Here is a 26510-nt window from a genome sequence, read left to right on the forward strand (position 1 = left end):
CTTTGAAAGCATCTGAAAACAGAAGGAGAACAGAAAATAAAAATCTGTTTGATCCTGAGTTACCGATTAACAACATATTCCCAAGTTCTCTGGCTATAGAAGGAACTGCAAAACATGAGAGGTCACTCTGTCTATGCAATAATAATTCCTGGTTTGGTCTTTAAACTGCAGCACTCCTTGCCCCACCTCCTTTTCCAGAATCCTTCGGGCACCCCCCATAAAACCTGCAGGAGAAACACCTGCAGGTGTTGAAGCATCTTCCCACTTACAGGAAAAGGGGCTAGAGAGCCAAGGACATTTCACACAAATGTCGAAAGATTTACCCGTTGACATGCCCCCTGAAGCTCCTAAAGAAGACAGCAGGCCGAAGTGGGACAACAAGTTCCAGTACATTTTGAGCTGCATCGGGTTTGCTGTTGGCTTGGGGAACGTGTGGCGGTTTCCATACTTGTGTCAGATACATGGAGGCGGTAAGACTGAAATGGGACCTTGCCAAAATATTAAACTATCATCCTATATAACTGTACTAACATAACATGGGCATTCAACTTATATATTTGCATCACTTTTTATTTATTTATTAAGCTATCTAAGTCTCATAAACATTTTGCACCACTGGCTTTCTCTTTAGCTTGACTTTCTCTATACACATATACTTAATTTTTAAAGGATGCGTTTGTTTAGGAAATAAGGCCAAACTGATGATAACTGATGTTACAGTTCTTACATTGCTGCTACAGTGCTGACGGGAGGAGGAAGCTGAACTTGCAGCTTATTATCCTTAGAAAAAAAGCGAGAAGTCCTGGGAAGGCCCCCGTGAACCAGTTTCCCCTCCCTTCTCTGATGCCTTTAGGAGGTAACTTGTAATCCAGAACTGAGCAAATCTAAATCACACTTTTTGATGGCTCTGAAGCCATCTGAAATGCTGGGCTGATTTAACACAAGCACGAGAATGCGAGGTGATGCTGACACCCACCCAAGACTTTCTCTGGGCACCATTCCCATGAAGAATTGCTTTAGAAACAGCCAATTTAGTAAATACGGATGGATCAGAAATGAGTAATTAATAGCTCACCACTTACAGTAGCTTTTGAGATCTGTCAAGATAAGCTGTCTCAAGCAGGGTGATTGTTTCAGCCCAGTTTTATTTGTTATATTTCAATTAACTGGAGAAGTATAAAATTCAAACTGGGACAAACTTGAAAAAATATTAAATCCAAGCATCTTATACCAAGATATCTGTGTTCCTTGGGAAACTACGTGTATTTGAATCAACCAAGGAACCATGGGTGGATGCTGTCTTTAGTAGCAGGAAGCATTTTAGAAAGAAGTGGCTACTTAGGGACTCTGGTGAGTAGCTGAACAAATGAAATTGAGCAAGCTGTATCAACCAAAAGAATGCTGGCACACATAAATAGAGCACTAGGAATTAGGTGGAGATATTACTACAAGTACTAAGACAACATCTGTGACCACTTTTCCAAATCAAGTTGAAAGAAAAATAAGAAAAAAATGCAGAAAAGCCCCAAGAACTATTCAAGGTCAGGAAAACTTATGGTATGAGGAATGACTTAAGAATTTAATCAATTTAGCTAAAGAAACTGGAAAGGAATGAATACATTTAACACAGTCTATAAATGAGGTGCTACAGCACCAATTCAAATAAGAAGAGAGAAGAAGCATTAGGTTAGGTGTCTCACAGGAGACTTAACACTTCATGTTATTTATTTTCAAAATGTGAAAACCAGTGAAATGCTTGCAGAAGACTACCACAACCAGGTGGCTAGAAAGCCATAGCTGCAAGCACGCTGTTTCTCTGTGTGGCAGCTGGAATGGCTGGAAAAAGCCTGTCACTTCAGGTAATGATGCACACATTGGTGAGATGGAATAAATGCCTTTAGATTGCCATCTCTGCAGCAGAAATGGCATGGGGCCTGAAGGGAGGGGGTTCAGGAGCAGGAGTTAAGGTCAATCAAATGCCCAGCAGCATCTCAGATGGCCTTGGACACCAGAGACCAGGCAGCTGAATGGTGCCCACCACGACCAGAGATGCATCTTCAGATCCCTGGATAGCCTGAAAAGCAAAGACAAAGCAACAGACAACTCTTGGGAACAGCCAGCACTTACACAGAATTTCATTTTTAAAGAACTTAATTTCATTTTTTATCTGATGTGCCTCAGGTGCCTCAGTATTTTTTTTGATTGTGCTTTAAACAGTTACTGAGAGTGAAACAAAGTATAGCCCAAAGCTCACTAAGCTCTAGGAAATGGAGAACAAGATTAAATTACCTGTGTTAATGACAAGCAAAAGGAAAGCAGCTTGGTTCTGTGCTAAATCCTGTGCTAACATATTTCTGAATGATCTGGAAGATATGCTTTCTGTGTGTCTTTAACTGCATGAAGCCAGGAAAGAAATCTGGACCCCTTCATACAAAGTTAAAAACTGAAACAGAGTTAGAGAATGCATAAGATGGAGACAAATGACACCCTCATATGTCCACATCCAGCATCTAGGGACAGATATTTCACGAGGAAAGAGACTGAAATGAATGAGAAGGATAAGAAGGGGCACAAAATTTATGTGAAGAAAAGAAAGACACAGAGAAATAGAACAGAAACTATGTTGTTATTTCTACTTATCTTTCTATCTATTCCTTGTATCTAAGGAACAAAAAACATTCAGTATTAACAAATAGCATGGTAAAATTAACATAATGTAATATTTTTATAATGTAATGAGCAATTAACCTGAATCACTCAGTGGAAAGTTTGAAACCAACACGTGGGATGACAGACAGAAACATCTCCTCCGCACATCTCACCATGCTTCTGAAGCCACGGGCTGCATGAGGCTGCTTGAACTGTGCTTCGGGTTTTTGTGAAAACTTCTGCTATGGAAGGTGAAGTATCAGTCTCCTGCTCGTAAAAAAATGCTCTTACACCTTCTCATGAAGTACCAAGGGACACTTTCCAGTGCTGGAGGTGGGGAACCAGTTGTGGCCAGCTAGCTTCCAGCCTCCTCTGTCCCCATGCTCCCTCCAGAAGATCACCCAACACTGACCTCCTGCTGAGGTTTGATCTCAGGGGTCCCCTGCCTACAGACTGCTCCCACCCCAAGCAAACCGTGAGTGTGAGGACAAGGAGACCCACTCCAACCTTTCTTGTGGACCATACTGTGCTCAGAAACTCTGTTTGCTTCCGTATCAAGCTGCATTGTTGGAAACAAACAACTCAGGTGCAAAAGCCCAGTAGATTTTCAGGGGTACTGGAGCATAAATCCTGCTTGTGCACACCTGGAGATGTGAGCACAGGACAGACCAGCAGCATTGTGGCTAACCATGGGCCCCAGAAGATGTGGTGGCTCGGCACCTGCAGCCACAGCCATTAGCACAGTGAAACCCATGATGGAAACGGCACAGAAGGTGTAGTCGAAGGCTGAATGGCTTCTGGGGTGCAGACAATGGTTTCACAACTGGTCCAGGTGATATCCAAGCATTTAAGAGTTAGGCAATGCGCTTTTCCTCATTTCTACATCTTTTAAAAAACAAGAGATAAAAATAAATGCTTGTATATTTGTCTCATGTCAGCTGTTCTCATCGGACCTCTGAACCTTATTCATCGCACATTAGTGTTACTCAGTAACTTGGATCTAATATAATATCAGTTCTGCTGACATTTATCACCTGCTTTCGTTACTGATTATTTGGGTTTATTGCCCGAGTTAGGTTAGCTATTTACTTTTCATGACTAATGGATATGAAGGTTGTTTGCCACAGTAAGTGGAGACAAACATAGAGGTTTCCAGGCAGCTGGGATTGAAAGGGTGTTTCTAAATGGCCCGGTATATATTTTGTCACCTGAAGATGAGATTCAAACAAGTCATATAGCCATATATGTACATATATATACTTGCATATTCAACTGAGTATACTTTTAAAACAACAACAACAGATTATTCTATCCGTAACTTACTGCAGTGTTGCCCTTCTGATTACAGCTGGTATATACATGCCTATCTAACCCATGGGTAATAAAAATTATGTGCAGTGCCTGAGCCTACACAACAACTGGAGAATATCTTTAATGCAAAACACACTTTCTTTCTAGGAAAATAAATACACATAAGTCCTATATCAGAACTTCCATTTACTTCTGAGGCAATGGTTTGCAGATATTCCTAACCCATGGCCTACCTGACCTCTAGCTAAAATTTGAATGACAGCTTGCTATAAAATGCAGTTGGCTGGCTCACTGCATTCTCAGAAGGAAAATAAAATCAGAGAAATAGCATATAGGCCTGGAAGGTATTGTAAAATAAATAAGAAAAAAAAGTGTGTTGCAAAGAGCAGAAATGTTCAGGTTTTGACAGAAGAATTAATTAAATTATTACAAGCAAAATTATGAAGTAACGGAACTGCATGCCCTAGCTTTTCACCAAGAAGCTGAGAAGGATGCTATAACAGTCCAGAAAATGAAACTTGTTCCCAAGCTCAATAAATGGAAAGAATCATCACCATGAGGAATCATGACATCCTTAGAAGCTAAGGAGTCTCACGAGCAAGCAGTATGGGCCAGGAAGAACAGATATGCAGAGAGAAGTAGTTGGTGCTTAGGTTCCAACATCCATGCTGCGCACCTGAGGGTGTTATTTTCTAATTTCAGGCTTGCTGAATTTTCAGTTCACTACTATACCTGAACCCTTGTGGGGGAAAAAGGACAATTCTGATAATCCCCTTTCAATAGCTAATAGCTTTTTCTCTGAGTCTGAGTAAGCACTTACCACCTCCTGCCACTTCTTGTAGGTAAAACATAAATTACCACAGGTATCTTGCCATTCAGTTCTCAGCCTTTTGGAAAAATGCATCACCATTTCTCCTATGTACAAAGAGCACCAGTGATGTGGATCTCTGACTACTTGTTGTCTTGTACCGTACTATTCTGCCACTTTTCAGATTACTCCAGTCATTACAATTTTTTTTTTCCATTCTTAGATCTCTGATCTGAAGGAAAATTGTTATTCATGTCCTGACCTTTCAAATGTTGTTATGTCTATAGATCATTGTTTTAAGTTACTTGCCTTACTTTTGCTAGCTGATCTGCCGGCACTGTCAAGATTTTCAATATTGATCATATTGATCATTATCAATTCCTCTAAGTTTTTTTCTTCACCATTTAGGAAGTCATCGCTGATCTTCCAACATTAAGCAAAGCTATCGGGTATTTTTCTCCATTTCTCACTGAGGCTCACCAATTTCTGCAGCTGGTACATCTGGATCAGCAGGTCACCTGGCCTGTACTTAAAAAAAACAGTTTGGTGGTGTCATTCTGCTTTGCTGGCTGCCATGATTCAGTTTTAGATGGCTCTCCATCATCAGACTCTTTGCCATTCTGCTTGCTGGTGCGGCCACAAGGTCATCCACAAGTCTCAACAGGCTCTCTAGTAGTTCCTACTCTTCTCTCCCAGATTGTTACATGTAGGTAATATACAAAGATCATCCCCATCGATTATCATTTTCCAGGCAGAGGGCTGAATAGGGTTAAGACAGCTTTTCTGACCTGATTTGCCTCTCAATTGCTATGGAGTACATTGAAAATACTTTTTTGCTGGAAGTACTTCAGTGATTTAATGGCAAATTAAAAGGTTGATGGGTCCCCAAGGCATTTCTGAGGTCAGCCTCTAAAAACACTAAATGTGTTTAGAGTGCACTGGGATTTTTATTTTCTACTGCAATGACTGTAGAGCTGTCCCCACTTTAAGGACTCTTCTCAGCAACAATACTGAGCATGACACACATTTGTGCTCCTTGTTGCTTTGGACTTTACTGTAAACGGAACCTACTTACCAATATGTCAAGTCTACTGAATTTCTGCTGTACCTGTGCTACACATGATACATGTGCTGGTATGTTTTTGCCGTACCTGTGGTTGAATGGTGGGCTCTGTTTTGTGACACCAGCACAATTCTTTGTTCTGCTTCTTGGACTTTCTCCTTGCCTTTCCTACAGTTAGATTTCCCATGGCATCTTTTAAAAATGTATTTAAATTCTGTCTTCTGGCACACTCTCCCCTATCGATTAAATAGACCCCCTGATTATACAGTGATGGTGAGTTCCTACTCACCATTACTTATTTACTACCTTTCCCACACCCCTTTTACTTTATGCCAGTAGGGAATTTTACACTGGAGAAGTGCAAGCTTCAAGTACTTGAGCAGATTATCTATGTTTTCCTGCCTATTTCCTTTTTGCCTAAAAACAGTGCAAGCAAATAAATGAAGAACCTGAACTGAGCCTCTACACTATTAGCCATTTATTTGACTTTGGTTTGAGAAAGATTAGCTCTGTTTCTTGCTAACCCAGTCTTCTGCCATCATATGATATTTGCAGGTAGCATACTTTTTACATTGAGATTTTATTTTTCACTGGAGCAAAATATGACATTATGCTGTAAATGTAATGGAGATGCATACAAACCAGTACAAAGTAAACAGGCTTATATCAGCAGAATATTTAAATGTGCCCTGCTGTCTGTTGGCAAACAGAGAAGGAGAGAGAGATAACACGGGGCAGTTTGCACTCATTATTACACAGCTATTTCCAGGTAGATATGAAACGGGAGATAGGTCCCTTGTGGAATGGCCTGCTAGGAAGGGCTCAGCATCTCCTGGATTGTCCTGGGTGGTATAACACTTACATGAAGGAACTGCTGTGGTCCTTACCTCCCTCTGTGAATCTCCCTCTTAGGGGGCTTTGTAATTGCTCTCAGGAGCAGCTTCCTACGAGCAGTGGGACTGCTGAGCAGGACTTCCAAGCATCCAAAGTGGGAATCTTATGTGCTGGAAATCAACTCCAATGCTTCTTTTTCAAATCTGCTTCTTAGGAGTTAAAAACGTGGAAGGAAAACAGATCATAGAGACTTTCATTTCCTATTTCCACCTATGGCAAATTAAGTGCAGTCTCTCATTTAGAGAAGCATTATCTATCCCCCCCCGCCCCATACATTTCTTGATAAAGAACTGAACTATTAAAAAAACCAACACCAAACCTTGCCTGGGAGTATCATACAGTTACTGCAATTACCTAGCAATAGGTAGCAAAGTTATTGCAATTCCTCGCCCTAAGTGATTCAATTTATAAGCCCAGCCTTTCTAAACAGTGATTGCAAAACAGAGGCAGTTCCTGGAAGAGCAGAAATCCTTGCTAGCTGCCTGACTTCCTTCTCCTGGCCAAAGACTGAGTGGAAAGATGAATTGCTCTGCTCTCAGTACCAGGGCTGTGGTGATGGCATAACAAGGCACAGAACTGCTGACTAAGTGATGAAGTGGCACAGAACTGGATTGAGCTGATAGGAGGGATGGAAGGGGCTGAGACAGCATTTGTGTTTGTTTCCCCAAAGAAAAGACATTTTGCGGGCATGGTGATAGTTGGTCATGCCAATAAATATCCATCTGTTAGACCCCTTTGACTGAAGTGCCAGAAGGTTTAACATGGCCTCATGAAAATGTTCAAGTTCACCTGGTCTCATGAAAATCAGCGTGTAAAGCTACGCTGGGGAGGAAAGATCTTGCATGAAGACATTGGAACAGCATTAACAACCGCATATCTAGAACTGTATTAAGCGTTAATGTCGTGCAAGGGCCAGCCATAAAACCTTTTCAATTTTTAGAGATTCCAGTTGCATACTCCCCAGCTTGTACATCTGCTGCTATCCCTGCAACAAAAGAAAGGGAAATGGAGGGAAGGGAGAGGCTGTGTAGAGCTGCTGTGTTAATGGGATGTCAAAGTGCCTGAGGGGAAGCATTTTTAGGACTAAGGTTCCCAGCCCTCCCTCCTCCATCTCCCCCAACAAAACAACCCACAAACAAGTTACCCAACAGGCTTCCCCAGCAATGCTGCTTCTATCAACACTTCTTTAAAGGACTTTGTTACCATCATGAAGTAGAGGAGATAACAGTGATCTGAGTGAGATGCAGATAACTGTGTGGCTCAATTGCTCTTAATTATCTTTCCAGGGGCATTCCTGATCCCATACTTCATCGCTCTCATCTTTGAAGGAATCCCACTGCTGCATCTTGAACTCGCCCTAGGACAGTGCCTGAGGAAAGGCAGCATCAGCGCCTGGAGTGCCATCTCACCTTATCTTGGAGGAGTTGGTAGGTCTCTCAGGGTCCAGGCTGAAGGAACCGCAGCTGAGCTCCTGCTCAGCACTGATTTCCTACAGCCTCTGTTGCCCATTAGAAAATCACTCCCATCAGGTGTTATTCCAAGCACATGTGAGCCATAAACGCAAACCTTATAACCTTTGCTGTGGGAAGCACAGCAATCAGAGCCTTCTCTGAGACATAAGTAATAAGGAAAACCTCACTGGCTGATTAAATGAATCAGCAAATTACGTGAACTAGGCTTGCTCCCACAGTGCTGAGGAGCCTGTTGTGTCCCTGTGGTGTCTGAGGTGTCAAGTGAGGTGTTAAAGCTGTCTGTGCAAGGACCAGCATGGGCTGGTGGGGCTGACCCATCTCGAGCTCTGCCAGCCAACACTGGCCCATTCATACCACATCTGGGAGCTTTCATGACAGCTGCCATGCATGGTGTTTCTTGCTCCTGCCTCAGAGCTCCTCCAGAAGTCTGTCTTGTCCTTCCAGGAAGAGCTGGACTGGAGGGAGGATGGACAGACAGACAGGAGATCAAGAAAAGGAGTCTGACATCTCCTAAACCCAAAGCAGATGCCTGAAAATGGGATTGGTGGTGACAGCTATGCCTGTGGGTGTGTGTGGGAGGAGAAGGGGTGGGTAAGAGGAGTTATCTAAAGGTAAGAGGGCAACCAGGAAGAAACACCAAGCAGCAGGGTGGTGCCTCCAGCTAGACCCATCTCTGATAGTTAGGCTTGTCCATCCTCCCCCTGCAAAAATGCAAGCAAGTATAATCTGTAGTGTCGATATCCCTCCTTCCTTATTGTAGGAGCAGAAGCTACCAGGTTAGGGCATATGCTCATATACTATGGGACAAAAGAGTGCCTTCATGCTGTGAAACTTCCGTCTATTTTGGTCTGCTATTAAAATTGTGACATGTTCTAGAAAATACTGAATTATATACTGCAGCAAGGCTGTCAACATCCATTTTCTAAATAAGTAGCCTATATTTCAGACTTTCCCTGGGCTGTATAGTACCCAATATGTTTTGTAGGAACTGGAGCAACTTTAAACACAATATTTTAGCAAAAGGAACCACCACAGGAAATTAATTTCTGGTTCATCTTGCTTTCATGACAGAGACTAGCAGCAATGTCTGTTTAAGCCTCACCTACATGCCCCTATTCTTATGCTACTTGTTTGTTTTCTGGCAACCCCAGAGGGCTCCATAGGTCAGGCACCCCAAATGTCTGATCCCAACAGGCCCCTATTCCTAAAGGCAGCACTTATTTCTCACATTTTTCATATTAGACAACCTTAATGGTGTCAGAGAAAAACTCATTCCCCTCACCCACCCCCCCTTTGCTGGAAGTGACCACAGGAGACCTCAACAACCTCAGCAGTTGTCCCTGAGGCAGCTCATGGAGACAAACAAGGAAGGCCCAAAGCTGTGGGACCTAGAAGGTCTCTGCTCTTGGTGCTCCCACAGCCCTGCTCTTGGAATTTCTCACCTGCTTGCTCGGATGGGTGCTTGCTGGCACAAAGTCCTCAAGAAGGGTAAAAAGCTGAGCACCAGGCAGGACAAGGATGAAGCAGGGGAGCACCAGCCTTCTTGGAGCAGGGCTGGTGAAGCGGGGGGACTGTGCACCAGAGTTAGGTTACTGAGGACACAAATGGCTCTTTCCTGTGAAAATTTCTGGGGAAAAAAAAAAAAAAAATCTTGAGAAATTAGGACATGTGAGTTTCTAACAGCAAGTGCTGTGTCTGGTAACTTCTTCTAAAGTTTTTCTAAGCTGAGATCTTGTGTCTTCTGCAGGGGTTGGTTCGTGGATGGTGTCGGTTCTGGTGAGCTTGTACTACAACACCGTTTTAACCTGGGTTTTGTGGTATTTCATAAACTCCTTCCAGGAGCCCCTGCCTTGGAGTGTCTGTCCTCTAAATGAAAACAGAACAGGTAACTGCTGCTCCAGGCACCCCTGCCAGCACCAGGAGGATCACAAATGTCTGAGCTTGGGGAATAATGGGGGGAAAAGAGAAGTTTGGTTTTTGTGCTTGTGCTATAATACAGGGACCAGACTGAAAGAGCGTCCTGTGTTTTCCAACCAGGAAGAAACAGTCCTTGTGACCATCACCATAAACTACATATCAAGGCATGAGATTGCAGACATAATTATGAATCAAATTTATGACGACATCTTTCAGTAACTGCTTTAATTGAGACTTAACTTTCCATTAGGTGGGGATGTGTTGGTTATGACATAACCAGCCAGAAAGTCCACCACCCTTTTGATTTCAGAAAAAGAAACTAAATAAGTGTTAAGAAAAAAAGGAGCAAATAAATACAAACTTTTGGATGGCAGGGAAAACAGTTAGAGACAGTTTGGAGGCTCAGACTAGATACACATTACTCATTACAAAGAACATTATTAAGACCTAAGAAAGTGTACCTGAACAGGATAAAGACAGTTCGCTATTCTTTAAAATTACTTTTCAGCTTTTTTTTTTTTTTTTGAGCGACTTATCTCTTTATCAATATTACATTATTTTTTTTTTAAACCTCATAACTAAGAATTTTACCATGTCTGCTTCCAGGGTTTATTTTGGTCCTCCAAAAACACTGGTGGCTCTGCACCTCAGGGTTAGGTGACGGGGGCTGCAGGGGGCTCCCTCCTTCTGCTCGGGCACCACTCCACAACCCTCTCTGTCCTGGTTTCAGTTAGGACAGAGTTAATTTTCTTCCTAGTACCTGGTGAATGCTATGTGGTGTTTAGCTGCCGGCAGGGTTAAACCACAACACTCTCCCAGCGAGAAGCTGGTTTGTCTCTTTCCTCTAGCTGAAGACACTCAAATTAACATCTCCTACATAAATCTTGTGAGAAAAAAGGAAAGACAGGAGTGAGCGATACAAGGAGGATGAAAAACGAGTTTTTTCTGACTAAAGCACAACAAAGTCTTGATGGGGCAGCCACCTAGTTTCTTATACTTGCTTACAGTTTGCTTTACTTCTTTAAAGGCCATTTAGCAGAGTAAAAAGTGAAACAAACAATCCAGTAATCACTGTTGAGATGGCCAGGTATGAACAGTATGGAATGTTTCTCTGCTTCTACCACAGTGAAAGGAACCGAGCAAGTCTGCTTGACTGCAACTTCATGATTGCCACCTTGCGCATTTGTGTATGTTCAGATTTTCACTGGGGAAGGTGGTTGTTTCAGAAAGGAGTGAAAGGTCACAAGGAAAGGGAGAAATGGAGCAGTTTGAGAGCTTGATTAAAAAAGCTGGCATCTCAAACAACACGAAAAAATTCAAATCAGATGGGGGAATTGTTCCTTGTAGCTTTAGGATTATCTTAAAATATCATGCCTAGCTTTGGAGTTAAAACAAGAGAATAAAGGAGGTCTCCAGCAGCCACTTACCTCATTCAGCCACCTGAACTTGCTACCAGTAAATGCAGCACCAGGCTGTAGCCAAAATGCAGTTGTCTTTTTTTTTTTTTTTTTTTTAATCACTCTCCTTCCCGCACACACGTTCTGTCCCTTCCTAGTCATGATGTGATGACTGACTTACCTTCAGTGCACGCAGAAGGAGCTGTCCTCCCTGCAGCATGGGGAATCATGTCTGGAGAGAAGTGGTGGAGTCACCATCCCTGGAAGTCTTCAAAAGACGCTTAGATGTACAGCTTAGGGATATGGTTTAGTGGAGGGCTGTTAGCGTTAGGTTGGAGGTTGGACTCGATGACCTTGAGGTCTCTTCCAACCTAGAAAATTCTGTGATTCTGTGATTCTGAGAGCAGCAAAGTGCTGTGCGTGAGCTCTGCTCAGTGCATCAGATAACCCCAGCAGGAGCCGATAGCCTAAGCTAACAGCACTTGCAATCATCAAAGGAGGGGGGGGGGAAAAAATGTTATGCTAAACTTGAATGGGATTGCATGCAAAACAGCAGCCCGAGGAGGAGGTACTGCAAGAAATCAGCATGCTGTCCTCAGCAGAGGAAGAGATGCACTTCAAGTCTCACCGGGCAGAGAGAGGAGAAGCAGCTCCCCTAGTCCCACTGTACACTGGACCTCTTGGTTATGGGCTTGGTACCAGCGCTGGCTCTGTGCTGTGTAATCCCTGCTTCCAGAGATGCACAGGGATGCTTTGAGCTCTCCAGACATGCGACTCTGGCTAGGTGCAAAAACAGGAGCTGCAGCATCTGGAGGGCTCAAAGAGAGGGCCCTGCCACTCTCCACTGCTGTAAAGCACTGCCTCTTATTAGACAGTGACCAGGCAAAATATGACCACATTTCAACTTCTATTCTTATACATGCCACATTTTTTTCCAGGGCTCAATGAAGAATGTTACGAAAGTACTGCAGTCAATTATTTTTGGTATAGGAAGACTCTGAACATAACACCTGACATCACTGAGAGCGGCACATTGCAGTGGTGGCTTGTTTTGTGCTTAGCAGCTTGCTGGGCAATTGTGTACCTCTGCACCATCCGAGGAATTGAAACCACAGGAAAGGTAGGGAAGGGATAGAGAGCGAGCAAGCAATGCAGGGTGTTATTCTGCACTGTGGATGTTCTTTTCCAGCGACTGAATTTCACTGCTGTGTGCCATTTCAGTGTGCTGCTGGTCCAGCAAGACCACAACAGCAGCACAGATTTGTGCTCACCTCCTTTTCCTTTGCAAATGTTTCTGCCCTAGCAGTCTCCCCTCACAGTATTAAGAGCAATTGTATTTTTAATTAAAGTATTATTTAATACATTATCATTAAATTATTAACTAAAAGAACTAAAAGTAATTAATAATTCCTTTAAAGATTTCAGTGCTTATCTGTAGCTGTAGCATCTACTATTATTAGGATGGCGTGTTGCAAACAGTTAATGTTATTGTCAGTAACTTTCTCTTATTTCTCACTTTCCGACTAGGCTATTTATGTAACAGCAATATTTCCTTACCTTGTCCTAACTATATTCCTTATTCATGGACTCACTCTACCAGGAGCCACTGAAGGTCTGGCTTACCTCTTCACCCCTGATGTAAGTATTACCACTACAGTCAGAAACATTACTTTTCCTTTTTTTCTTTAACACACAAAATACCAAGAGTTCCAGAAATGCTTGGAAAAGCAAAGAGACAACACACAGCATTAACTGCCTACAGGTATTAATCCTCTCTAGAGATTGCAAAACACAGATCAGGATAGCCTGCAACAGGAACACAGGCTTTAAGAGCAACATAAGCCAAGAAGCCCAGAGATCTACTACTTGCCAGCCTGAAAAGGGTCAACAGCAAGAGAAAGCTCAGACATGACACCTCTTTTATCCCTCCCCCTGCAGGCCCAGTGACAAGGGCATCCATCTGAATACTGTCAGAGCTCAGGAAGGACAGCCTGGGTCTTTGCAGGAGACAAGGACACGCACTTGCATTTTTGCAGGGCTCAGACAGGGCAACGAATGCTTCCTCACAGCTGAGTAATCTAACAATACAAACACCACCATGGTTCTGTGTTCTCACACATCATATACACACACCTCCAGATGAAAGCCTCCTTGCTTCGATCCACTGTCTTAATGCAGAAAGCAGATCTGGACAACACAGCCAGAGTAGGGCTTGGCATTTTGGGATTTGGTCTCAGCCCAGCTGTCAAGTTTCTCTAGAAGATATCAGATGTCTTCGGGACTTAGGATCATTACACAGTGAATGTAATGCAAAAACTAGATTTGTCTGCATTCAGTGCAAGAATGACAAAGCCTGAAGGTGTCACAGTGCTGAGGAGGAATGGATCATCAAAGAAGAGCAGATGGTTTTGTAGACTGAAGTCAGAATCAAAATCTGACTGCAATCAGCCTGCAGTTATCGACTAGCCTGTTTACGGAAGCAGTTCCCAGGGACATCCTTGTAGAGCCATCTGAAGATGCTTTTGGAGATGGAACTACATTCTTAACTACAAACATGGAAAAACTGATGCAACAGCCTGGTAAGTGATAGCTACCATGTGTGTTGTTATTGCACAGAAGGTTATAATGTAAGACAGAGGGGTTGCTTTGTTAAACTAACACAACTGTTAAGGAAGATTTTGACACTTCAAGAATTGCAAAAAGACAGTAAGAATACAACTACTACATTTTTTTTTTTCTTCTCCTTGCTCACAGCTGTAGTACCAGTATTGCTTTTTCTGTTAGATTATTTAATGTTAATAAGCTAACTATTTCCACCACTTCCATCAGTAAATATAATAACAAGTGAAATCCCTGCTCCACAGGGGACGTCCCAAAGTGGGTTGTACAGGGGGGAACTGCTCTCCTGTTCCTGTCCTTTTGCAGGAAGCTTGTAATGCTTTAGCAAAGTGAAGTCCTCTCTGGAAGACTGTAATCTCTAAAGGATAAAAAACCTTCTGCCTCAACCATACTTTTTTTCCCCTCCATTAACTTTTTTACTTCCTCCGCTTATCAAAAGCAGCTGTTTTGTTTTGTTTTGTTTTTCTAATTTTGCACTGCAGCAGAAATTATACCTGCTCTGTAATAGCTACCACATCCATTCTCTGGTAACCATTACACATCACTGTTGTTTTAGATAATCTGTGAAAGAAAGCAATACCTAGTGCTAAAAGTCACATCTTAGCTAGTTTTGAATTGAGAAACAGCTAAATTATCATTTTTTTTTTTTTTCAAATATTGTAGGAGTTCATTCACTTTCTAAGTTTGTGGTTTTAGTCCCCATTAGCAGATCTCACAGATACTAACTACATACATATGGATCAACACAGCAGGCTGTGGTTTTATTTTCATGCAGAAATACATAGTTGGCTTTTTGCCATCTAACACTTTCACTCCTTACCTTCTAGAACAAATAATAAGTGTTTCTTTCCATTGATTTTCAGGCATGGAGAAGTCTGATGGTTTACTTTACACCCTCTAAATCCTTGGCTGCCTGGAACATGAAGCAGACAATGGAAAAAAAAAAAAAGATACTGAAGTTATGCTCACAAGCCCTTGAAGGGAAAGCAGCAACACAGCATCTGGAACAGAGACTTTTGGAAAGGTTCTTGGAGGGAGGGAAAAAAAACAAACCTCACAGCCAGCAGAAAAAGGATCCCATCAAGCCTTTACAGCATTCAGCTTCTGTGGTTATACATGTCAGCTCAGGAGCACAAATGCCTCCTTTCCAGCTTCTTTCACATCTGAAAGATTTATAGGGATTGTAAATATTTGGAGGCTCTTTGGCAGTGAATGCTTCCTTTCCTCATTACTCAGTGCTCACTTATTAACATTCCGATTTTATATCTTCATCCACGTGTTTCTAACCTCAGCACACTTTGTCTTCTGAAAACATGCTTACAAAACCTATATGGCATATTACTGAAAATATAAAGTAACTTTTAGGTCCATAATTACTTGCTTAAGTTCAGGTAACAACTTTGCTACGATGTGCTTAAGCAGAATGGTACTTCTCACCTTACTGTACATGCAGGATTTACAAGGGGCTTTTCTAGGAGGTCTCAACACGGCACCCCGAAAGCAAAGGTAGGCCTAACAATAATGGCCAGGAACATTCAGGCACATGTACATTAGTACAATGAGCTGGATGCACTATTTTGCACTTTCCTGTCCACAGTTTCTTTAAACTGTTCAGTAGTTCTGTAACTAACACTTTCCAGTGTTAGTTAACACGTTGTATCTAACACAAAACTAAACTACCTCCAACCCCACATACCCTAATCAGGAAGCCAGATTTGTAACAGCTTCATCTATCTGCACTGACCACTGACTTGGCAGCACATAATCAAACTGTCCAGGCCAGGTAGCAACACAAATATTTTGTTTCTGCACTGCAACAGCAATATGCTTCTGCATGAAGTCCTACCAGCAAGCATTGGAGGGTTTGGTTAAAATCTTCCTAAATATATGTTCAAAATAGTCTGTTTATCCAAGCTGAAGCATTTCAGCCGATAATGGTCACACATACCTGCTTGTTATACGATGCTGTATAGACATAATACCAGTTCTCCTGCACACTTGTGGAGGAAGTGTCTGCAGCAACAGCATTTACTGCATCTGTCAAAATTGAGGTGAATGCATTGTTCTCATTCTTCAAGCTCAGACCAGCTTTAGAGAAGCCCAAAACATTACTAACTTTTGGGGGCACACTCTCATCCCTACAAGTGAATAGCCCAAACATGCAGACACAACCCAGAAAGCACGTTGTTCAGCCTGGATGACTAGGGTGACAATTTGACTGATCTGTGCTCAGAGTAACATAAAGCAAAGTGAAACTCTCAGCAGCCCAGGTATTACTTTTGGGGCAACTGATTTTTAAAATGCTCATTCTTAGCTAATTCAGTTTTCTCTTCCCACTTCTTGATAATGGATGGGAAAGTAATTGACTTTATAAAGTATGAACATAGTGCTACTTAGCCAACTGCAGGAAAAATTTGTTCAATACATTCAACATTTTCTGCATTACTGATCTTATCTTTCTTTTTTTTTTTTTTTTTTTTTTTTAAGACTAATTTCAATATTGAAATTTTTTTTCTCCTGATATTTATTTAAAATTGCATACTATTCCCTGTAACTCAAAAATCATGGATTTTCTCAGTTAGCTTCCTCTATCACATCTAACCTTCGTAAATCAAAATCCAAATTTCCCTATATCAATTTCTCATTTTTCCTATGTTGTCCTGTTGCTTTTTAATGCTGTTTTCACAGTACTTTGGATTTAAGATGTTCACTGTGAAATCAGTTTGCTGCAAAGCAATGAAGATTAAGTATTACTTTGTACAGTTTTAGGAAGATAATATTCTTAAACTAAAAGATACCCAGTAAGTATTTTAACAAAAAGAAATACAGTGAGAAAAAATGTAACATACTGTTCCTATTGCGTGCTTACTGCCTGTCATCCAGAAACACATTTCTATTATCAGACAGAAAAGATGTACAATTATTTCAATGAGAATTTTAAAATGAAACAGTTTTTATAATTAGCACATTCCTTTAAATAGACCATATTATGTCTTCAAAAACACCTGCTCTACTGACATACTTTGTACTACTTCCCATTTGCCGTGTCTTTAGATTGCAACACAACTGACAATTTCACACGTGTGAAACAGGAGACCAGTTATGATTGAAGTGAGAAAAAAATAATTCAAACTAAACGCATGCATTTATTCTAACTATTTCAGCTGAATGTTCTGAAAAATCCCCGTGTATGGCTTGATGCAGCCACCCAGATCTTCTTCTCTCTCTCCTTGGCTTTTGGAGGGCTTATTGCATTCTCAAGCTACAACCCCCCAAAGTAAGTAGAGCTGCAACCTTTAAAAATTGGTTAGATTCTTGCTGCATTTCGTGCAATTTTCTAAAATGTTCAAAACGTTTTCTTTGGTATATTTCTAAGCAATCTTAGCATCTGCCATCTTCCTATTAGGCCAAATTAGATATTTTTTTTCCTCCTTGGTCAAAAAAAAAGGAAAAAATCTAAAAAGAGACATTTTCAAAAACAATGTTTGCAGAAATGTGAAAGAATAATAAGTTTTAGAGATCTATTTTACTAGTTACAACAGATTTTATTCTTATGCTCAGCAAATACCTTCTGTATAGATTAACAATTTGTACTGTAGGCTAAAAATAAATACGGAACTATTTTCTATATCACTGGGGGAGGAGGGAAGGTAAATTTTGCCTATTTAAGCCACATTGTTTGAATTCTATTTCTAGAAATGACTGTGAAAAGGATGCTGTGACAGTAGCAATTGTGAACAGCTTGACATCCCTCTATGCTTCCATCCCAGTCTTTTCTGTTTTGGGGTTTAAAGCAACCACAGGCTATTGGGACTGCTTGGACAGGTGAGAAACTTCCATTTCCAGTGCTGTGCTCTGGTTTCAACACCTATACAGATAATGCATTACTTGAAAACCTGCATTTAGAGAATTTATTCTCACTGAAAAGGAAAAGCTGTATGGGGACATGGAAAAATATGAAGCATCAAGGCACTTAAGCAAGAATGATCAGAGGTAGCATTTGTAAGAAGTAAAAAAAAATATATATAGAACAATACATTGGAATTAGTGTATATAACAGCACTAATTAATGATCATCTCAGACTAGCATTAGAAGTAGTTAAAAACCACCTTTCTGTATTCCACAGGATTCATTAAGTTATTAAACACAAGTGGTGGAAATGGCTTTGACATATCATAAAATAAAAATAGAAATATGTTTTACAATAAAAAAAATACATTTTATAGTAATACAAAAAAAAATACATATTACAATAAAATACATCTGCATGATGTACTCAGAGTTTGTATCTGCAAGAAAGAACTAATTAATATTTTCTCCTACTTTATTACTATTATGAGTATTACAATTTTCAATATTGATTTATATATATTTATATACAGATCCATATTTAGTATTTTCTTTTGCTATAAATAAAAGCACCGAAAATAAACACAACTTTCTATTAACACCTGAATACATGTCATAGCATTTCCATACGTTGGCTTCTCTGGCAGGAATATTATCAGTATCATCAATGAATTTGATCTTCCAGAACAAAGCATCATGCGAGAGAACTATACAGACTGGATTACATTCCTGAATTCATCATATCCAGAAAAAATTGCTGGACTCAAACTGAAAAGCTGTGACCTTCAAGAATTTCTTGATCAGGTACTATAATTGTGTCCAACAAAATAACCCTTAAAAATTTTAGAAGGACTGGTATTTTTCTTTTTCTTACAAGTACTTGTACTTTACTTGTAATGAATATATGCTATCTAATCATGAAAAAAAAATATTGAAATATCAAACATCAATACTGCTGTAGGACAACGTGAATTCAAAGCTGTCTGGCATAGCATTCAAAATAATATATTGTTATCCCAGAACTAGTCTTCAAAGGTCCTCCTACTTGAAGCATACTCAATAGACACTGAATGCAGTTCTACTTTGGGTGAGGTGAGGGGAATAAGCAGAACAGAGGAAATATCTAACTGAAAGATTATAGCAAAAGGATGCTCAATGGGAATTTGCTAAATCCATATTTGGTAATTAAGGTATCAAAACTCTGTTAAAATACACGTGCACTGTTTGCTTTTGATCACACATATGACCACCAGGAAGGTATCTTATCAGTCTTCTGTCATCTTTTCCAAATTCCTATTCCCTCCTGCATTCTCCCCTTTAGTTTTCCACTCTCTACACAGGATCTCACTGTGTTTTTATTCAGTTTTGTTTTAAATACACAATACAAAAATACATCATGATCCTCTCCTTTCCCTTCTCAACCATCCTAAAACTCTCCCTCTGTCACTAACATGGTTTCTTCTGTTTTCTTCTCCAGTCTCATTCCACTTGTTCCAGTCATCCCATACAGTGCTGTAGCTATCATTTACATTTGCATTCTCTTGTTACAAATCCTTACCAAAGATCAGGGCTGTTTGGAGGACATAGTAAGAGAGAAGCTTGAGGGGAAAAAAAAAATCTTAGGAGAAATGTGTGAGCATGTGCTGGAGATAGAGCATGTTAATGCACAACATCCTTAAAACACAATTGTGGTGAAATAGTATATTTTACTTATGGAGAAGTCCAAAAAAAGGCATTCCAGCCCTGACCTGACCCAGTTACAGTTTTGTCTGTCTTGCTCTGATTATACCCTTTATGATTTAGTCTTTATCACAAAGACTATCACCCTTTAGAGTTAGAGATATTTTGCTTCCAAAATAGAGTTACATTAGCATTTTTCATTGCTTAGTTTTAAACATCTTTCCCCTGAATTCAAAGAAATTTGCCTGATTTTTTTTTTTTTTTTTGTCATGGCAATGGTGGATTGTTTTGTATTCATAAATTTTTCAACTTTTTCACTGCTAGAGCAGCAATAATAGATTTGCATCTTTTTTATTTCCAGCAGCAATTACACCATAGATTTTTTTAAAAATTATTTAAGATGGCCTTAGCAAAACAATTGCTATTTCAGTGAATACTCACAAACCTGTTTCTCTTCTCTGAACCCACCTCTGAAGTTCTGCTCTATGATTCTCTATTCATCTCTGATAGACCATTAAAAATTAAAATGGAACTCTTCATTTCCACCCCCACAAATGCTCCCCACAACTGATATCAAGTGTTGACTGTCGTATACATAGCTCCCCCAGCCTGATCAGCATCCTTGATTCCAGGGAAGGATACCATATAAGAGGTGACAAAGTTAAAAAGCCTCACCATTCCCACTGATTTTACACCACTTTTTGATTGTCAAATATGGTATTTTTATATATTCTGGTATAAATATATTTTTCTATTTATGGCCTTAGGAGGCCACCTTCAGAAACACATTTATAAACTGTACAGCTTAATGGGGTATACTGGCTAGAAACATCCTGATTATCTCATCTAGCATGAACCCGAAAAACAGTAGCACTCCCAATTATTCCTGCTATAAGTCAGAGTGATACTTGAACTAGTCCATCTCTCTTGGGAAATCATGCTAACTGAAATTCTGGTCTTGAGGTCCAGAAGGGAAGATACAAAGAGTGCATTATAACTCTATGCCTCAAGCTAAATTTAGGCCTGTATAATGTGTTTATTTATTTATTTATTTGTGAATTCTACAGAGCGTATCAGGATCTGGCCTGGCTTTCATTGTGTTCACTCAAGCCATCATCCTAATGCCAGGCTCACAGGCCTGGGCCATCCTGTTTTTCACAATGTTGTTCAGCTTGGGCCTTTCTTCCATGTTTGGGAACATCGAGGGAGTCTTCACACCTCTTCTAGAGCTTCAGATCATATCTAAGTCAATACCGAAAGAGCTTTTATCTGGTAAGGTATTTGCTTTGCTTTGTTCAAAGGAGGCGGCTTCTGCACAGAGGCACAAATGACCAACTGCTTAATAAATATCATAAAGAGATTAAGAATTTGCAATATTAAGTTAGCTATTGTACAGCGCTGGTAACGGCAGTGGATTGTATTTGCAGAAGATAAGCACACAGATGAGGTAGCAGTTATGGCAGAAGTCACCAGCTGCCAGCATTGTACTGCCCTTGTCATTGTTGTCCTTAGCTTGCAAGAGCTGTTTCAGTCTGAGCGCGCTCAATAAATTGCCAGGTCTGGAGTCCAGTTTGCTCTGAGCTGTTGCAACCATCAGGAAGAGCTGTGCCTCCACTGAGGCCTTTGGCACTTAAACAAATCACTTTAAGGCAGTGAATTGCATCAGCCAGTCTGCCCCAACCATTTGTGCATGAACTTACCACGTTGTCGTGGCTGTGCGATAGGTCACTCACCCCTATTTCGTTCAGGGTTGTGCTGCTACCGATTATTTCACATTTACGGTGAACACACCGGAGCAGATGGTAACATCTCATTTTAAATTCATATGTGGAATATTGCTGTCATTCCTTCATTACAGCCTTCCTGTGGCATCTAAATTACACCCTTCTCATTCTGCAACTTTTCATGTAAAAACAAACCTATTTACAACTCGATGAGGTAACCATTCCATTCAGAAACTGATCTTTTAATTGTGAGCAGACTACCTGCTTGAACCTCAAACAAGTTAAGGACATTTCAAGTCACAGGGGTGCCTTTGGCCACCACACGGGAAAATGGAGTTTGGGAAGTGGTATCAGCTAGCTCCATACATGAAGAGAGAATAAAAATCACTAGAGTAAGAGCAAAACTAATTTAGAACAAAAATATTCTTACCAAGTTCCATTCTCCAGTTACAAAAATACCTTTTTTTTTTTTTTTTTTTCCCCTTCAGGTATAATATGCCTAGTTTCCTTCCTTATTGCTCTCTGTTTTACACTGAGTTCAGGGAGTTACTGGATTGACATTTTTGACCGCTATGCAGGCTCAGTGCCTCTCCTAGTCATCGCCTTCTTTGAAGTGACTGGGGTTGTGTATGTCTATAAAATTAAAAGGTAAGTTGCAAACGTGGACTTTTTTCTCTTACGAGACATTTCCCTCCCAAACCATGTATGTTACATAGAGATATGTAATACTAACATTTCTGTAGCACTTACCACTTCTGTGAATGTCCTTACCATTCTTTGCTTCATCTCATATTTGTAAAACAAGAGGGATGCTTTCTGCTTAGCACATCTAGAAGGCAGAATCCTTTCATATATCTTCTGTCACTGCCATTTTGTTCTGTATATTCTTGCATTTCTTGCTTAGCTTCTCCCCAAAACACTTTATGGTAAGCAACACGTGGTAGGTCTCCCACATTAAAATGTTCAGCCAGCTTGTTGAGCATCCCCTCAGACATGAAGATGGATTAAATTCACTCTTCATTTTAAAAACTTTCTTACATACTTTGTAATTGCAAATGACAAGAAACCTCATTTTGACTGAGATTAAACCTATCTTCTCTAATCAGGATCCTTCCAGTCCAGCAATTTCCTCAGTTCTCAACAAATAACAGGTGTTTTTTTTTTGTTTTTTTTTTTTTTCTTTTTCTCTCTGCTGTTTTCTCTGGCACTTGTTGGGACTTCGCCTTTGCCTTTCCAATATTTACTCTGGCACAATAATGATTTTAAATATAAGAAAAAATCCTCCTTAATTACAGCGAAAGTCCCTGCATTGTTTTCAAGATCCATTGTTAAGATCCTTGGATCATTTCCCAAGTGACATGGTGCTCACTCCAGCCTACATCGTCATAACCAGTTTCACACATTCCTATGTCATGTATTTACTGCCCATTTGGTTTACAAAACAAAGAGGTGCATATGTAGACATTGACCCAATCTTTTATAACAGCCAATACACACTGCCAAAGACGCTGGTTCAGGTTGCAATGTTTTTGACCATCAACTGATCGATTTATCTGGTGCTGGTTAATTCAGGCTTTCTTTCTAACAAACTATGTTTATCCCCTTGGGAATTTTTTTTAAAGGTTTGAGTAGTTCTACAGAGCTGCTGTAATAAGTTCATCATTTTTTTGTGCTTGCAAGCCTTAAACTAGGCACTCAGGTAACATAAACTGACATAGTTACACTCATCTCTCTTAAGAATCAAAGAAGCCCTACTATATTGATATTATTAACACATACAGCAAGTTATTGAAGAGGGGTACGGAATAGAAAAGATTTAGGGAGCTAAAACTTATAGGAAAAACACAGAAAAAGTGAAATTGTTGCCACTCAGCTCTGACATCTTCATAAACGTGCCTCCTCTTTAAAGGTTCAGTGAAGATGTGAAATGGATGACTGGACGAAAGCTAAACCTCTACTGGCAGATCACATGGAGGTTTATTAGCCCTCTGCTCCTGCTAATTGTCTTTGTGGCCTTTGTTGCTCTCCAAATACAGAAGCCACCAACCTACACAGCCTGGAACCCTAAACACGTACGTTCCCAAATATTTGCAACACTTTGAACAGAAGTGAACATTACATATTGTTCTCCCCTATCAGATCCTTTAAAATCATTGCTAGCTACTACATACCTGTGTAATAGTCTGAAGTGATGAAATGCTCAGAGTGAGAAGGCTGCAGCACGCACAGAGATTACGAGGTTACAAATACCAAGACAGCTTTCCTGTTAACAAAGGCCTCTTTCTGAGAAATCCTGTCACCACACTACATATTTCTTACAGATGTGAGTAATGCAGAGAACTGTTGAAGTAAAATGTCTCACAGAGACCCCACAGCTACACTGGGTTCAGAGGTGTAACAGGTGTATGAGCAGAGCTTCAGAGATGCATAACATGTACTGGGGATAAAAATATTTCCCCATGAGACCTACCACGTCTCTGGGGGTACTGACAAATACACGACTCTGCGGCTTTCACAGGGACAGAGGCAGTGGTCCAAGAATAGTGTTGGTTAATTCGGTGCCAAGGATGTGTTGATGATGAGAACTTCCAATCTGGATCGTGCTGATTCAATATCAGTTGCAGCTTCTTGCATCCCTCTCAGAGAGGCTTTGGGCAGGGGGTTGAAGATAGATTCTAGCCCTAAACTGCACATAGACTGCAGTCACATTCACAAAAAAGGCATAAACCTTTGTAATATAAATATATGCATAGACTGGAATAAACTCAGATCTTACCAAGGGAGGGTGCAAGTTAAAAAAAAATAAATTACAGCTGTGTTAAGACTCATGAGAGGAGTATCCAAAGGACATGGCCACCAAATGCTACTGTAGAGCAAGAATAAAACTTCTGCTATACTTAAAATAATAATAATAATAATAAAATGCATATGGAAATCATAACAAAACATAAGTGCTCCTAACATTTTTTTTTTTCATCTCCATAGGAAGATTTCCCTATGAAGGAGGAGAAAGCCTACCCACCTTGGGTACAGGCCATCTGTGTGTTGTTAGCTGTCCTGCCCTGCATATTCGTACCTCTGGTAGCACTCTTCCAGCTGGTCAAAAAAATGTGGAGAAGCAAGGACCCGAGCTTTCTATCACCAGAAGTGTTTTCATGTCAGGAGGTTAACAGAAACTTTTCTCATCCAAAAAAATAAAAAACCGTTGCACCTGCCTGTAAGTAAAGATGATAGCCTTTGTCAGACATGATTAGAGGTAGCTCTAAACCATGTTAGGGGAGTGATACATGTAGTTCTGCTTACAGCCACTCATTAGCACTCTATAAACAGTGCTGCTATTTGCTTTATTTTCAACCAATTTCACAATTTTATATTAGTACTGTCCCACCTACATGGTGCCCTGAATCCTACTTACCAACAAGTACCTTCACATCTCTGTCCAGCCAGACTTTAAACCTGGAAAGCCTGCCAGTTATTCCAAGTGTCCTCTGTCTTCCTTCACTTCCCTTGTAAATAAACAGACACTTCCTAAGGATCAGCAACATAAAAATTAAAACCCACGGAACTGTATTCTCCATTCACTGACACACTCCCCACCCCTCCCTGAGATTTGGAATGGGAGCTTGTGAAGACTAAAGACTCCACTTGCTTACTAGACTTTACTTTTTGCAAACCCCTTTATGCATTTAAATAGTAGTTATTTTAGTAGTTATGTCATGATTACAATTTAATAATAATTATTAACTTAATAATCATAAAATAGTTAATTATTGGTAATTTTATGATCATTCTATATTTTCAAGCATTGCAAAGAGAAAAAATAAAGCATCAGAAATTAAAAAAAAGTTACATTAAGAAAACCTGAGTAATTAATTTTGCATGAACATCTTTACATAAAGATACATTTTTATATACATTTACATAAACAGTGGGGTAACAGGATTGGTGGATAGGGGAAGAGCAACTGACATCATCTACCTGGACTTGTGGCAAGTTTTGGTAGCACTGGGCCACAGGGGTGGCTTCTGTGAGAAGAACCTAGGAGCTGCAAGCTCTTGATTGCTTTTGAGGGTTAATTTCTAAAGCAAGCTTTGGAGCATCAGAAAGTTAAATTAGGGGAAAAAACAAGGGAAATTAGGCCTCGAATGGACAATTTATTACCTGTTGCACATTAAATTTGAAAGACTATGGGTTGTAAAGACTTCCATAAAGGATCATCCCAACAAAATCAAATTTGAGCATATGTAAAAGTTAAATTTTCCTTTTAAATATTTTTAATTAAAATCTGCACTAAATATTTATGTCTTTGATTACAGATAGTTAGATGTCCATTAAAATCATATATGCAACAGGCCTAGGAATTTGGTCAGAGATCTGTTCCTAACAAAAATCCCACCGAGCTAATACAGGTGCATGCTGAGAAAATAATTAAACTGCATATATTAAAGCTTCTGAAGTCCATAAATCTCTCGCAGGTCACTGTCACGAGACTCGCAGATAGTGGGAATTTTGAACTTCCTGACTTCTGAGCTCCTTCTTCCTGTTCCCCAGAAGGGAGACTTCATGGGTCACTGGACTCAGCTGTCTGGGACAGGAGCCAGGGGGCAGGGACTTTTCAGCTGTAGTAGCTGCAGCTCAGAGCAGGGATATGCACTAGGTAAAGTTATTGTTTAGCTGAAATAGGCATGTAAAAATCCATTAAGAAACTCCTGCAATAAGAGTTTTCCTGTTCTTGGAGCACTTCTGACATGACCTCTACCAAAATTCCCGTGACAGAACTACAGTCTTCCCCTTCCTGTTCATACAAAGGGGGCAGCATCTTTGCCACGACAGACTTTGTTACTTGAGTAAGCAAGTGCATGCAAACATGAAACTGTACCTGTTTCAAAGTCTTACATCCTAAGCACTTTCTACTTGTGCTCACTCTCCTCCCAATCTTACATCTTCATAACCCATCAGAGCTTCTTTGCTATAACACTGAACTGTCAAATTAAACTGTCCTGACAGACAAGTTTTTTCTTCTAAGCTAGAATTCCCTTGGCTGTGAGTACAGCCCAAATTCTTCAAGGCAAGTTTGTAAGGGACACGGTAACAGAAATTGCAAGGTTCAGCCTTAAGCAGAGTCC

At 40.3% G+C, this 26510-nt stretch overlaps 1 protein-coding gene and 1 long non-coding RNA gene across 2 annotated transcripts; one reads left to right on the top strand and one right to left on the bottom strand.

Annotated features, from left to right (window-relative positions):
* Positions 1–221: 221 nt before the first annotated feature.
* On the top strand, positions 222–25244 carry LOC311433117 (sodium-dependent neutral amino acid transporter B(0)AT3-like). Its single transcript, XM_084511848.1, has 12 exons — positions 222–470; positions 8012–8152; positions 9945–10082; positions 12450–12631; positions 13039–13149; positions 17295–17407; positions 17827–17955; positions 18628–18784; positions 20728–20932; positions 21873–22032; positions 23294–23456; positions 24370–25244. The coding sequence occupies exons 1-12, from the start codon at positions 308–310 to the stop codon at positions 24580–24582; spliced, it is 1875 nt and encodes a 624-aa protein (XP_084367974.1). The 5' UTR covers positions 222–307; the 3' UTR covers positions 24583–25244.
* Positions 1129–8249, bottom strand: LOC311433118. Its single transcript, XR_014690577.1, has 3 exons — positions 8135–8249; positions 6719–6874; positions 1129–2074 (listed from the first exon to the last, which is right to left on the bottom strand). It is a non-coding gene; the product is annotated as an uncharacterized lncRNA (long non-coding RNA).
* Positions 25245–26510: the final 1266 nt, after the last annotated feature.

The sequence above is a fragment of the Aythya ferina genome, assembly GCF_964211825.1.
Source record: "Aythya ferina genome assembly, chromosome: 2".
In the NCBI taxonomy this organism is placed as follows: Eukaryota; Metazoa; Chordata; class Aves; order Anseriformes; family Anatidae; genus Aythya; species Aythya ferina.